The 16,024-nt window shown below is 36.7% G+C and overlaps 1 protein-coding gene across 1 annotated transcript in view; it reads right to left on the reverse strand.

Annotated features, from left to right (window-relative positions):
* Positions 1-16,024, reverse strand: part of Cad74A (cadherin 74A) — an 850,889-nt gene that overhangs the window by 44,387 nt on the left and 790,478 nt on the right. The window contains exon 38 of the mRNA XM_090396473.1: positions 1,510-1,537. Coding sequence (XP_090252599.1) covers positions 1,510-1,537 — 28 coding nt within the window. The remainder of the gene's footprint in view (positions 1-1,509; positions 1,538-16,024) is intronic.

Genomic DNA, 16,024 nt, shown 5'->3' on the forward strand with positions numbered 1-16,024 from the left:
GGTAGCTAGTTTTAAGTGGGGCGTGAAAGTGGTACAAAGATTGTATTTCTTTAAGATTCTGGCTGTGATGTGCCTCGGACATAGGATATGGTGAAATAGCATTGCTAAAATCTTTCTGATAAATGTTACTTTATTATTAAGTTAGAGGCAGTAAAAGATGGATGGATTGTTTTTGTTCTGTGTATGATGTTGTATTTAAGCCTTAACAGCAATATACAAACTTCCATAATAAGGATCATACATGTTCTTTAAAGTAGATGTGAATTAGGAGATAATTATAAAAAGTGGACTTCTTTTATTGCTGCTATGGCCTGTAAATTTACAGGAAAAGGCTGATATATTACTTCTGGTAATTTGGAGAGAATTAAATGATCCATTATTAGGTTTAATGGAATGAACACAGCACAGAGAAACAGTTAAACACACATTTAATGGATCCTATAATTCACAATTGTTATCATTCAACATTGTAAAAATACACGCACAAAAGCACTCAAAACAATAAGTGAAAAAAAAAAGTTTAAATAAAGTTTCTCAAATCTTGGAGACGTGTAACTCAACCATATTTATTAAAATTAGGTTGGTTTTTCAAATTTGCTGCTGATTCTAACAAGTTTATATTTTTTGCAGTGAAGTATACTGTTTTTTTTTTTCCATTTTATTCTGTCCCTTTGATGCCTTTGTGACAGAAATGAAATACAAGATCCAACAAATTTGTGTTCAGTATGTTCCACTGTACTGGTTTCATTCCATTAAACCCAATAACGAGTCTAAACAAGCAAATAAGTGTAAATACTCAATTGAATTTGGTAACAGATACCACTTATGTTTCACTACTGTATTTGAATTTTTTATGGAAAAAAAAAAATGATATTGTATCCCACACTTAGGATGTGACATAAAATGAGTACCTCATTCTTCAACTGCACTTTTCTCTCTCTTTTGGTTTAATGCCAAGAAAAAATAAAAACTGCAGACTAATTATTATTATTACGTGACATCTCCAAGGAGTCCAAAGACTCATCGAGGGAGGTTACCTATTCTACAACTCTCCATGTCCACTACTCAATCCACCAACTACAGCGAACTGAAACTACCATCATCCACACCAATGCCATTTACTGCCCATATATACCTCAGAAGTAATGTGTACACGATTCTCATATATTAATTTTTAACTGAGGAATACATACTGCATTTAGGAGTTTCATAAAAGTGAGATATTCATATTCTCAAAATTAGAAAATGGGAAATACTTGAAACATTGGATGTTATCATATTGGATTGTAAATAAATACCAATTTCAGATGGCACTAAGAACAAATTTAAGTTAATTATTTACAGTTATTCACAACATTATTTACTCAACAAAAATGACTTCAGTTTGTAAAGTATTAGTGTGCAAATATTGCATGAAATATTTCATATAAGCAGGAATAAATTTTGGCAAATCATCTTAGCTCATATATATATATATATATATATATATAAAGAAATAATGCAGCTTACCCATTATCAGTCACATACATATTATGAACTGAAAAAAGAAAAAAATAAATCTGCATCATTCAATTTAAAAACAATATTTGCTAAAACTTATTGTAAATAATCATATTGTCACATAATATAGAGGCTAGATGTAGTAAACTGATTTATGATAACAATTTTATATTTTTAAACATATTTGTCTATAAATTAAAGATGCCAAGAAATTATATTCTTGGTTTAGTCCTTTATTCAAGAATAACAAAACAAAGTTTGTGCGTGAAGTGACTTCATCAAGGTCATACTATATAGAGGTCTATGACTTCACATCAATTCACTTAGTATCCCATAATGCAAAGCACGTATGCTTAAGGACATATATATATATATAATGCTATGCATTATGGCAAAGGCCACTACCCACACCGGTTTCGATATAGAGATTGGCCTATAATTTATAGCCACAGTCTTATCACCACCTTTATGCAGTGGAACCATTTTACCTTCTTTCCACTCTCTTGGGATCTGTGCTGTTGTAAGACTCTTTAATATTAAACAGGCATGTCCATGCTACTGCCAATTCCCTGGAACATTCCTTTAAGATGCATGGTGATATGTCATCAAAACCTAATGCATTATTGACATCAAGGTTGTTTATTTCCTCAAATACTTCCTGCTCACTCACAATTAAGCCATCCTCTTCTATGTCCTCTAAAGCGAAAAATATGCTATGGAAAAAAAAAAAAAAAAAAAAAAGGAAAACAGAATATAAGTCGTGACTAGTGCTGTGATCTGAGAAGTTCTGTTATTATGTGTCAGTGAGAAGAGAAATTTTTCTGGATGAATGACTGTTAAATGAAGATGATGGCTGCAGATGGCAATAGTAAATTTCTTTGATTAGTTTATTACAATGCTTTTATCCTAATATAGCAGGTCTTAATTCCTAGAAGGATGGGAAAAGTAGAAGTGAATGAAAAGACAGTATTTTGAAAAGTTCTGCTTCCTCACTAGCATGTGAGGAAGCAGAACTGGATGAAATTTCCACAGATATTTTAAGGAAAATATGCTAAGGAATTGATATGACTATTGACCTGACTTTTTAACAAATGTCTTGCAATTGGAGAAGAGTAAAACAGTGCAATTATATGAAGGTAAAGTTAAAATAAAGACATCAACTTCGAGATTAGTTTGTATTACTTCTGAGGTTGAAGTAATAAAATTGATTTCGAAGAAATTAGTAAAAAAGACTTGGGCAGATAAAGGTAATATTATTTATAAATGTCAGCATGGATTTGTTAAGGATTGTGGTTTATTTCAGTAATCTGGTTGCTTTTTATAATAAAGAAACCAAAGTAGTTGATGAAATGAATGGAAAGGTTATAGTTTTTCTGGATTTTACAAAGGCATTTGACAGATTTCCACATGATAAACAGATAATTAAAGTGTATAAGTTTAGGTATCATACCAGTGGACTGGATTGAAAATTGGCTGCATCACAAGAGGTTCAAGAGTTTTGGATTTGGTCATAGCATCAGAAGAGTTGATAATAACTGAGATGACATCTCTCCCACCAGTTGGAAGAGTGTGACCATGTGGTTTTGACTTGGAAGATGAACAGACGGTTCACAGACAATTCATTGCACGAAAATTCAGCGAAAGGAAAAATCATTGTGGGAGAAAATTCATCGCAAGGAAAATTTATCACGGGGGAAAATTCATGTAGAGGAAAATTTATCACGGGGAAATTCGTTGTAGGAAAAATCATCGCAGAAAAAATTCACTGAAAGCGTTATTCACTAGAAAATTGAAGTCAGTTTGGTTTAACATGTGTTATGTAAAATAAAATAAATAAAAAATTTTAGCCTATTTTTTCTACCCACCACTGGGTGAAGGCCTCTCCCATTGTGGGAAGTTTTGGGTCTACTGCTCCCATGGTGAACCAGTCCATATTGGGAGAGGACATAACAAACATCCATGCCTACGTGGGATTCGAACACCACAGCCTGTTGGCTGGGAAGCGGATATGCTAACCACTCGGGCAGCCAGACCGGTTATGTAAAGATGTGTGATATTTGATAATAAATTGTAACTGAGAGATACCGCGAACTCGATGTCAGTATATTATTGGTTTAGTTTTTTTTTTTTATTTGTTTCTTTTATTTCAATAATTTATAGATTGTATCTTAAAATAAATAATCCATCATGTATCATATTTGCAGTGTTTTTTTTTTTAAATTTTTATTGCATTTCAGCACATACTGGTAATTAATATATCTTTCAATTATATGCGACCTAAGCTGCAATTTTTTTCTACCGTGACTTCCGCATTGAAGGAATGTGCTAGGGAACTGACAGTGCCTTCAACCTGGCTTTTCAATGAAAGTCTGACTTTGGCAAAGGTGCCCAGGGAATGGAAGGAAGGTAAGATAGTGCCATTGCATAAGGGTGGTAACAGACTGGAAGTGTCTAATTATAGGCCAGTCTGTGTGTCATCAGTAGTTTTTAAGATCTTGGAGAAAGTAGTGAGGGACCGTATACAGCATTGGGCAGATGAGGGTAATGTTATCTGTGAGAGTCAATATGGATTTGTGAAGGGGCGCTCTTCATTTAGTAATATGTTAGCCTTTTATAATAAAGTTACAAGAGCATTAGACAAGGGAAAGGTATATACTGCCATTTTCTTAGTGAAGGCATTTGACAGGGTGCCACATGATAAGCTGATATTTAAGTTGCAGCACATGAGTCTGGATGTCAGATTGGTCAACTGGATTCAGGATTGGCTGTCCAATAGGTATCAGAGAGTTGTGTATGGTGGGGCAGTTTCAAGGAAACAGAGGGTTACAAGTGGGGTCCCACAGGGCTCAGTACTGGGACCTATATTGTTTAAACTTTATATCAATGATATTGTCAGTAGATTGTAGGGGGATATTTAGTTGTTTGCAGATAATGTGAAGCTGGGAGGGGTTATTAGTAATAGTGCAGATGTGGTCGTTCTGCAAGAGGATTTGAATAAGCTAGACAGATCAGCAAATGATTGTGGGTGTCGGTTTAATGCAGCAAAACATAAGGTCTTGAGGTTTGGGACATATCGATGGCACACTGCATACTCTATTGGAGGAGCTATACTGGAGGAAGTAGAGGAGACAAGAGATCAAGGGTTGATGATTGATAGAAACCTGAAGTTTAGGGGACATATTGCAAAGATGGTGAAGGTAACACAGAGGATTGCTGCAATTATGAGAAGGACACTGACCTGCAGAGATAAGAGGGTTATCATTCCATTGTATAAGTCTCTGATCAGACCACACTTGGACTATTGTTCTCAGATTTGGTCTCCAGAATTTGAAGGGGATAAATTAACTGTGGAAAGGATACAAAGACGGATGACAAAGATGGTTTCAGGACTGTACAAGGATAGTTACGAGGATCGGCTGAGGGAATGTGGACTGCAGAGTTTGGTGGATAGAAGAAGGAGAGGTGATATGATCGAGACTTTTAAACTGTTGAGAGGTGGTTACAGGGTTGACACTGGGGAGTTCTTTCACTTGGTTGAACAGCGGGAAGGAGTGATGACAAGAGGCCATCCCTGGAGGTTACAAAAGGAAACTGTAAGCAAGAGGGTGAGGAGTGGTTTCTTTGCGTGGAGGGTGGTTGAACCATGGAATGCATTGCCTGATTGAGTGGTGAGAGCGAGAACGGCCAATGAGTTTAAGGAGCGGTATGATAGACTTTGTGTTTCTTAGGTGGGATCTCCCCTCGATGAGTCTTGACAGACTTTATGTTCTTAGGAAGGACCTCCTACGATGAGTCTTTCGACTCCATGGAGGCCTGAATAATAATAATAATAATCTCCGCTATGAATTTTTACTTGCGATGGATGGTCTCCAAGATGAATTTCTCTGCAATGAATAGTCTTTGCGAAGAATTTTCTCGCGATGAACTGTTCAGACACATGAATAGATATGCAGGAGTATCAAAGAGATAGGAACATAATGAAGGAAATTGCTGCTGAGCTACCAGTCACAAGACTGATGCAACTGATGATGATATAATAGTCTTAGACATCAAATTGGGGAAGTTTCATGGAGGCAGGAATTGGAAGGCCGGTATATCATTAGTGTTTAGGAAATTGTGAAGGAATATTTGTTAACAGCAATAGTAAGCTGTATTCCACAAATGAAAAAGAGGACACAATTTGGTGTAAAGTGGATGACAAACAATATTAAACAGGAATTGTACATGAAAAAGAGGCTATGGAAGAGATATAAGGAGACAAGTGAAGAGTAGATGCATGAAGAACATAAGACACAGACCAGGAGAGTGACTAGTATAGTAAGGAAGGTGAAACTGGAATATGAGAAGAGAATTGGCCCTAAGATCCAAAGAAAATCCTAGGGAATTTTTTAGCTATGTGGCCAGTAGGAGGAGAAATGATTGTGGAAGAACGACATTGTGGGATAATAATGGGAATAGAGTGACTGATGCAGGGGACATAGTAGAATTGTTTAATGAACACTTCATTGGTGTATTTCATCTTGGAGGAGTAAATTTTAATACTGGAGGGATAGGGCAGGTTCGAGGTGCAGGAGGAGAGCATGTTCCAAATACTGAGTACTCCGGATGTCAGTAAAGCTGTGGGACTGGATGGTATTTCACCACGAGTTTTGAGAGAATGTGCTAGGGAACTAACAGCTCCTTTGACCTGGCTTTTCATTGAAAGTCTGGCTACAGGAAAGGTGCCCAGGTAATGGAAGGAGGGTAAGATAGTGCCATTGCATAAGGACAGTAGCAGACTGGAAGTGTCTAATTATAGGCCAGTTTGTGTGCATCATCAGTAGTTGTTAAGATCTTGGAGAAATTGGTGAGGGACCGTATACAGCATTGGGCAGATGAGGGTAATGTTATCTGTGAGAGTCAATATGGATTTGTGAAGGGGCGCTCTTCATTTAGTAATATGTTAGCCTTTTATAATAAAGTTACAAGAGCATTAGACAAGGGAAAGGTATATACTGCCATTTTCTTAGTGAAGGCATTTGACAGGGTGCCACATGATAAGCTGATATTTAAGTGCAGCACATGGGTCTGGATGTCAGATGGTCAACTGGATTCAGGATTGGCTGTCCAATAGGTATCAGAGAGTTGTGTATGGTGGGGCAGTTTCAAGGAAACAGAGGGTTACAAGTGGGGTCCCACAGGGCTCAGTACTGGGACCTATATTGTTTAAACTTTATATCAATGATATTGTCAGTGGATTGTAGGGGGATATTTAGTTGTTTGCAGATAATGTGAAGCTGGGAGGGGTTATTAGTAATAGTGCAGATGTGGTCGTTCTGCAAGAGGATTTGAATAAGCTAGACAGATCAGCAAATGATTGTGGGTGTCGGTTTAATGCAGCAAAACATAAGGTCTTGAGGTTTGGGACATATCGATGGCACGCTGCATACTCTATTGGAGGAGCTATACTGGAGGAAGTAGAGGAGACAAGAGATCAAGGGTTGATGATTGATAGAAACCTGAAATTCAGAGGACATATTGCAAAGGTGGTGAAGGTAACACAGAAGAGTGCTGCAATAATGAGAAGGGCGCTGACCTGCAGAGATAAAAGAATTATCATTCTGTTGTATAAGACCCTGATCAGACCACACTTAGACTATTGTTCTCAGATTTGGTCCGCAAGATTTGAAGGGGATAAATTAACTGTGGAAAGGGTACAAAGGCAGATAACAAAGATAGTTTCAGGACTGTAAAATGTTAATTGAAATGTTAGTTGGAAAAAAAAAAAAAGATAACCAGGACGTCCTCTTAAACGATTCAACGATGACTTCTAAGGTCGGAACAAGCCATGCTAGGCCTAAATCCTTGATACGCATGATGATGACAATGTTAGTAACGAGGATCGGCTGAGGGAATGTGGACTGCAGAGTTTAGTGGATAGAAGGAGGAGTAGAGGTGATATGATTGAGACTTTTAAACTGTTTGAGAGGTGGTTACAGGGTTGACACTGGGGAGTTTTTTTGCTTGGTTGAACAGCAGGAAGGAGTGATGACAAGTGGCTATCCCTGGAAGTTATGAAAGGAAACTGTGAGCAAGAGGGTGAGGAGTTGTTTCTTTGCATGGAGGGTGGTTGAACCATGGAATGCATTGCCTGATAGAGTGGTGAGAGCGAGAATAATCAATGAGTTTGAGGAGTGGTATGATGGACTTTGTGTTCCTAGGAGGGACCTCCCACGATGAGTTTTGATAGACTCGTGTTTCCTAGGAAGGACCTCCAGCGATGAATCTTTTGACTCCTAGGAGGCCTAAATAATAATAATAATAATAATAATAATAATAATAATAATAATAATAGATATCAAAGGGGATTTGAGAATATGAGATCTGGTAACAGCATCAGAAGATCTATCTATCTATAAACCACAGTAGCAACTCTACTTTTGATCTGGTGAGCATGACCACACAGTCATGTTCTGGAAGGTTGATCAACATTGAATTTTCAGTCAAGAAAGGGAGTTTATGTGGAACCACAAAGATGGTGATTATGAAAAACTTAGGTGGTAACTTGAATCAGTGTCATGGCATAAGAAGTTACATAGAATGAATATCATTAGAGCATAGGAGGTAGTGAAGGGATTGTTTGAGAGAAGTATCAGACTGCATACCTATGGTCAAGAGAATAAACCGAGTAGGGATTATTTGGATTAGTAGCAATAAAAAGTAGTAGCTGCAAAAAAAGAAAACACTGTAGAATGAATATAAACAAAAATGCAATCAGCATGCTCATGAACAACAGAAAGCACAGGCTTTTATGATATGGAAGGCTAAATCAGATTTTGAGAGAAAATTAGCTAAGCAGGCCAAAGTAAATCCAAAAAAGTTTTTTACCTATGCAGAAAGTAAGAGGAAGAATGATTATGGAAGGATGACTTTAATCGATACTGATCTTAGGAAGGTGACAAAAACAGAAGAAATAGTTTAGTTACTAAGTGATCACTTTGCAAGGGTATACATCATCCAGGTGATGACTTTGCAGTTACTGATGTGAGAACTGAGGTAGATGGACTACAGGTATTCAACACATTGATATTCAACACATTGAAAAATATCAATGTGAATACAGCAGTGGGACTGGATAATATGTCAATTCACGTGCTACGTGAATGTGCAAGTGAATTAGCAGCACTTCTGATGAAGTTGTTGACTCTAAGTCTCAGCTCTAGCAAGGATCCATGGAAGTGGAATGAGGGTAGATATTCCATTACATAGAGGTATCTCCAAGATAGAAGTAACAAATTACAGACCAGTTGGCATCGCTGGAGAATTCACATTTTATAATAAGGTGACAGTGCAACTGGATAAAGGAAATGGCTACACCATGATACTGCTGGAATTTGCAAAGACATTTGAAAGAAAGCTGCATGGAAAACGATTATATAAGTTGTAGCAAACTGGAATAGATATGAGGCTGGTGGCATGGCTAGAAGCAGCTGATACAGACATCAGAGGGTGGTGTATGTGGATTAGAATTAAGGCAAATGAGGGTGACTAGTGGAGTGCTACAGGGCCACTGTTCTTTAATTTGTACATTAACAATATAGTGGAAGATTTGAGGGGGGATATTCAGTTGTATGCTGATGAAGCATAACTGGGAAGGCAATAGTTGTGAAGGTGATATAGATATCCTGCAGGATGAGTTAAATAAATTGGCAGTTTGGGCAAAGTACAATGGATATTAATTTCTCTCTCTATCTATCCTTCTCATCTGTCCTAGGATGGGTCGAGTCTTCTCCTAATGAAGGGTTACTGGCATATTAATGCAGCCAGTTTGCCACTCCTCTGCTGCATCCCCTAAGGGCGATATTCATGACTATAATCTGTGTGTGTTCAAAGTGGGCCAGTTTGCCTGCTTGCAGGATGAAAATCCCCAGATAAATTGGTTGGGGGAAACCATGAAAAAATTAACTTGGCTATGGCTGAGAAGATCCTTAAGTTCTTTACATCGTTGACAGGAATAGAACTAGGACACTCCTTCCCCAGGCATATGGTTGCGAAGCATAGTCACTAGGCTAACCGCATGAATGGATATCAATTTAATGCTGCAAAATGAAGATAATGCACTCTGGGATGAAAATATTACATACTATGTATCATATCGATGGCACTGAGTTACAGGAAATTGATGAAACTAGGGATCTCGGAGTGATGGTGGACAGAGATTAGAAATTCAGAGGACATATTATAAGGGTTGGCAAAATAGCTCTTAATTTTGTGGATGGTGGCATGAATATGTCTAATAACAGTTGCAATGATTTTCAGATTGTTTAATGATTCCAACTGAAGGGAATCTTGTAGAACAGATAGAATGAATTCAGTGTATGAGTTTTAATAATACAACCATGTTCAGTGATGGATGATGATGAAAAGATGGATGGATGCATCTGTCAGTAAAGCATGGGGTTTGATAAAAAAAAAAAAATAATAATAATAATACTGCCTGCAGATATTGTTAAATTCACCATACCTGCAAGTTATTTCAAATCAATTATACATATAATATAATTTGAGGGAATAACCATGGGAAATTCTTTCTCACCAACTTTGGTGGAATATTTTAAAGAACATCTAGAAAGTAACTTCTTCATTATCATTTTCTCTAATATTTCACTATACTTTGCAAATGACATTTTTGCAGTTTGGTCAACCACTCCGAGACAGAATTACTACAATTTCTGTATAAAATAAGCTCTATGTACTCCCATATCAAGTTCACTACTGGATATGAAGCTAATAAATTTATATTAGCTTCAGTGGCAGCTTGTACATAAGCACTACGACACTACAGCACCCCCAAGGAAAAAATTAAAAAATTAAATTTTGTTTGTGTTTACAAATAATAACAATGCTTACAACATTATATAAATGCAATACAACATGTTAAAGCTTATGTTTTGGCATTGATTGAATAGTTAATAATTGGAATTGTTCGATTAGCACTTTAAATTACGAAAGAAATGCACTGCAATCTAACCCAGTGTCGGAATTATCACATTCGGCCAAATGCAGCTAGACTCGCCAATATTCGTTTGTACTTCTCATTGCATGTTACAAGTGATTCCGACACTGCTCGTTTGGCCAGTGTATTGTATGCTTGCGCGCATTATTTCTGAGATACGAAACTTTTATTATTGGTGCATGTTCGTGGTGAGAATGGTCTATTTTTGTAAATCTTATTTTATTTTGTTAACATAACATATAATTATTTATTTATTATAGATACAAGGCTGAATTATGACGAGTGTCACTTGAAAATATGAAAAGAATTATATTTTTTCAATTATTGTTACACAAAACAAATGCACTGTGATCTAACGCAGTTTAAGAATTATCGCGCCAACTGCAGCCTGACTCGCCGATATTTGTTTACACTTGTCACTGTACGTTACAGGTGATTCCAACACTGCTCATTTGGGCAGTGTAGCTTACAGATAAATTGCATGCATACACACGCGTTATTTCATTATTTTGTCAGTCGATCCTCATAACTCATATTGTACAGTCCTGAAACCATCTTTGTTATCTGCCTCTGTACCCTTTCCACAGTCAATTTATCCCCTTCAAATCCTGGGGGACCAAATCTGAGAGCAATAGTCTAAGTGTGGTCTGATCAGAGTCTCATACAACGGAATGATAACTCTTTTATCTCTGCAGGTCAGCGTCCTTCTCAGTATTGCAGCAATCCTCTGAGTTACCCTTACCACCTTTGCAATATGCTCCCTGAATTTCAGTTTTCTATCAATCATCACCCCCAGATCTCTTGTCTCCCCTACCTCCTCCAATTGAGTATACATCTTCCCATCGATGGATCCCAAACCTCAAGACATTACATTTTGCTGCATTGAACCGAAATCCCCCATTCATTTGCTCATCTGTCTAGTTTATTCAAATTCTCTTGCATGGCTGCCACATCTGCATCATTACTGATAACCCTTCCCAGCTTCACATCATCCCCAAACAACTAATGTCCCCTTGCAATCCATTGACAATATCATTGATATAAAGGTTGAACAATACAGGTCCCAAAACTGATCCCTGTGGAACCCCACTTGTAACCTTCTGCTTCCTTGATATTGCCCCACCATACACAACTCTCTGATACCTATCTGTCAGCCAATCCTGAATTCATTTGACTAACCCGACATTTAAACTCATGTGCCGCAATTTAAATATCAGCTTATCATGTTGCACCGTGTCAAACGCCTTTGCAAAATCCAAAAAAAATGGCAGTATATGCCTTTCCCTCATCAACTGCTCTTGTCACCTTATTATAAAAGGCAATCATATTACTAAAGCAAGAGCACCCCTTAACAAATCCATGTTGATTCTCACAGATAACATTACCCTCATCTGCCCAATGCTGTATATAGTCCTTCGCTAATTTCTCCAAGACCTTAACAACTACTGATGATACACAAACAGGCCTATAATTAGACACTTCCAGTCTGCTACCATCCTTATGCAGCGGCGCTATCTTACCTTCTTTCCAATCCCTGGGTACCTTTCCCGCAGCGAGACTTTTATTGAAAAATCAGGTCAATGGAGCTGTCACTTCTTAAGACATGCTCTCAAAACCTGTTGTGAAATACCATCTAGTCCAACAGCTTTACTGATATGGTATGGATTCTCTGCAAGTTTAATCTATACACCACCTCAAACAATTTTGGAAACCATCCTCTTTACTACCATCCATCAGCGATAAATTATTACCTCTATCTTTGTCTGGTGTTTATCTAGTATCTGTATTCTTGGTGATTGTTATTTCAGATAGACCATTCTGCCGAGAATCCAGGAATATGAGAACCACATCAAATTCTTTTACTTTGGCCATTGATGTTACACAGAGAATTCTTTGGAATCAAACTAAGATTTTGTGCCAAAATAGATTTAAATTTGAACACCTGTTCCTTGAAACTTGAAAAACTGCAAAGCCATTTGAATCTCAACAGTTTTAACTACATACTTTTAACTATATAACTAATAGTGTGTTCTCCTATTTACTCAGTTATGACTGAGTTATGAGCAAGTAAACACATATATGGCTCACATCACTTTTGAATATAATCAACTAATCTTTTTGTCTCTCCCCAGTGATGTCCAAGGATGAAATATACAGAAATTAATAAATTCTATAATTTTTTATGTGCTAACTGTTATTTAATTCATAACAATTTTAATGCCGATGTTTTTCCTTTCATGATAGTTTTATTTGGCTGGGTCAGTATTAATATATGCACATCCAAGTGACTATGCTTTTTATTATGCATCATGGAATGAAATTTCTCTTCAGGATATTATTATTATTATTATTACGGGTATCTCCATGGAGTCAGTAGACTCATCGCGGGAGACCCAAACTAGCAAAACAATATCTGTCATATCTCTTCTTGAATTCATTTACAGACAAAGAGTCACAACTAAGTCAGGCAATGAATTCCACTCATTCACCACCCTCCAGGCAAAAAACCTTGTTCTGACACCTTTGTTAACCACACTCTTCTTTAATTTCCAGAGATGGCCTCTTGTTCTTCCATCACTATCACACAGCTGAAACATTTCCCCTGCATCAATCCTATAAAAACCTTTTAGTAATTTGAATGTTTCTATCATATCCCCTCTTCTTCGCCTATCAACCAATCTCTGCAATCCACAAGCTCTCAATCTATCAATGTAGGGAGCATTTTTTATATCACTCACCAACTTGGTCACTCTTCTCTGAACCCTCTCCACAGCCTCCTCATCTCCAAGGAATCCAGGTGACCAGACCTGAGCACAGTAATCCAAATGTGGAAGTATCAATGCTTTATAAATGGGAATAATAACCTCTTTATCTTTGGATGTCAGTGTGTTCCTCAACAACCAAGTAATCCTATGTGCAATCTTGGACACCTTAGCAATGTGTCCTCTGAACTTCATCTCCCTATCTACCAATACCCCTAAGTCCCTAGCCTCATCAATCTCTTGGAGTACCTTTCCATCGATGTAGTACACAGCTGGTAATCTTTTAATCCCAAAATGCATGACTTTACACTTTTCCACATTGAACTGACATCCATTTTCTTTTGCCCATTTTACCAGCTTATTTAAATCCTCCTGCAAACTTTCAACATCAGCTTGATTTTTTATTGCACTACACAACTTTTAGTAATGATTTAAGTATTAACTCACTAAAACTATTTGTTATCAAATTTTAAAAAGGCTATTTGAGATATAAATGCATACATCCATAAATACAATTACCGTAGTATTTATTTTCAGGTTCACTACTCGCAGTTTCAGTTATCCGTGGTCAATCCCTGTCCGAAAATATTAAATGGAAAATTCCAGAAATAAACAATTTATAACTACATAGGCAAAGTGGATCTTTGATCCAAAGTGGATATTAGATTCAACATTATTTCAAAGCCAAATGTTTGTAGAAACTATGAAAGTTTTGTAAGCTGACCTGAGAGCTTACATGAATACAATCCTTGGCATCCCTGAACTCAGGGATAGCTTGCACTACTTGATTTAAGTAGCTAAGGCAACTTGGGGATTCCGAGGATGGTATTCTCCTAAGCTCTTGGGTAACTTATGAAACTTTCATAGTTTCTATAAACATTCGGCTTTGAAATAATGTTGGATCTAATATATATTTCGCCTATGTAATTTTGCATCGCCAAAATGAAGTTGTATGGCTCTTTCTTTTAGTAATAGACAATTCATAAGTTTTAAATTGCACACTGTTCTGAGTGGTTCTCTGTTATCCGATTGACTGTCGAGGTATCGCAGTGCTTTGTTCAACTAACCCTTATTTTACTTAATAATGGCCCCAAAGTGCAAGAGTAGTGATGCCAGCAATTCGGATATGCCACGGAGAAGCTGCAATATGCTTCATTTCAAGTAAAAAAAGTGAAAATTCTCGACTTCATAAAATAATAAATAAATAAATAATAATAATAAAACATATGCTGAGGTTGCTAAGATTCCAATCACATTCAGATAATGTTTATTACAGTATGTTGTTATAATTGTTCTATTTTATTATTAGCTATTGTTGTTAATCTCTTACTGTGCCTGATTTATTAATTAAACTTTATCATTGGTATGTATATATAGGAAAAAACATGATATATATAATGTTCGATACTATTCGCAGGGCATCTTGGAACGTATCCCCTACAGATGGGGGGGGGGGGGGCTACTGTATATACAAAAGAAATTCCTGCCTGCTATTACTTCTCTCTTTCTTGCAGGATGTACTGTGTGGTAAAGCAAATTTTATCTGCAAAAAAGAAGGTAAGATCAAGGGGTTATAACCTGCTCCCCCTCCATCCCGATTCTCACTGCTAACTTTTTTTGTTTGCTAACTATAGCAAACTTGTAGCATCATACTCTTCAGTAGTTTCATTACGGTGTTTGAGTTTGTTATAACAATTTTCCTTTATTTTAAGAGTCAACTGTACATTGAAGTATTCCAGCAACTAGTGCCTGATTCCAATTTATAATATCTTGAAATTTGGCTTGGATATGATACCTGGCTGGCAAATTTTTAACATCGACTTAAACAAACACAGGTTTATACAAATAAAATAAAATTTTCTTAATGACTTTCTTAAATGTTGCATCTCACTCTCTGTCTGCATGTCTATTATTTAGAATCTCTTGCAAGCCAATATATTCAAAGAAATGCACTATCCATCATAAAAATTAGGTGAGATCTGCCCTTAAAAAAGATCACAGCAGTCAGTCTTAATGATCAGCATCTCAAAGCAGATCTACAGTTATCTGAGAATAGCAAAAAATAAAATAAATAATAACAAATTACTAAATAACTGTTTCTGGCAGATTACTGCCAGATTATTGCCAATGAGATTCTGGTGCTAATTTTTCAGAAGGAAATAATTTGCCTTCTGGACAATTATCAACAAAATATCATTTGTTGTATGCCAATGTTTGCCTTTCAAATATAAAAGCATCTCCATGCAGAAATGGAAAAGACTTAAGTTTAATTCTCACTGCAAATGTAATATTTAAGCCAAGTCACTGAGATTGCATCTCTGACCTCATTTAGAGAGAGTGACCATGTTGTTTTGACTTGAAAGATGAATAGACATGCAGGAGTATCAAAGGGAAAGAATGTATGTGAAATTATAAGGCAGGTGATTATAATAGTCTTAGATATCAACTTGAGACAGTTTTATGGATGGAGGAATTGCAAGAGCAAGGAATATTTATTAGCAGCAATAGTAAACTGTATACCATGAGTGAAGAAGAGGGCACAATTTGGTGTAAAGTGGATGACAAACAATATCAAACAGGAACTTCAGGTTAAAACAAAGTTATGGATGAGATATAAGGAGAAGGGTAGAAAGCAGATGCATGAAGAATATATGACTCAGGCCAGGAGAGTGACAAGTATGGTAAGGAAGGCAAAACTGCAATATGAGAAGAGATTGGCCCTGAGATCCAAAGAAAATCCTAAGGAATCTTTTTATTATGAGGCCAG

Source organism: Typopeltis vanoorti, chromosome 8, assembly GCF_054136105.1.
Source record: "Typopeltis vanoorti isolate ZY-2024b chromosome 8, IOZ_Tvanoo_1.0, whole genome shotgun sequence".
Lineage (NCBI taxonomy): Eukaryota > Metazoa > Arthropoda > Arachnida > Uropygi > Thelyphonidae > Typopeltis > Typopeltis vanoorti.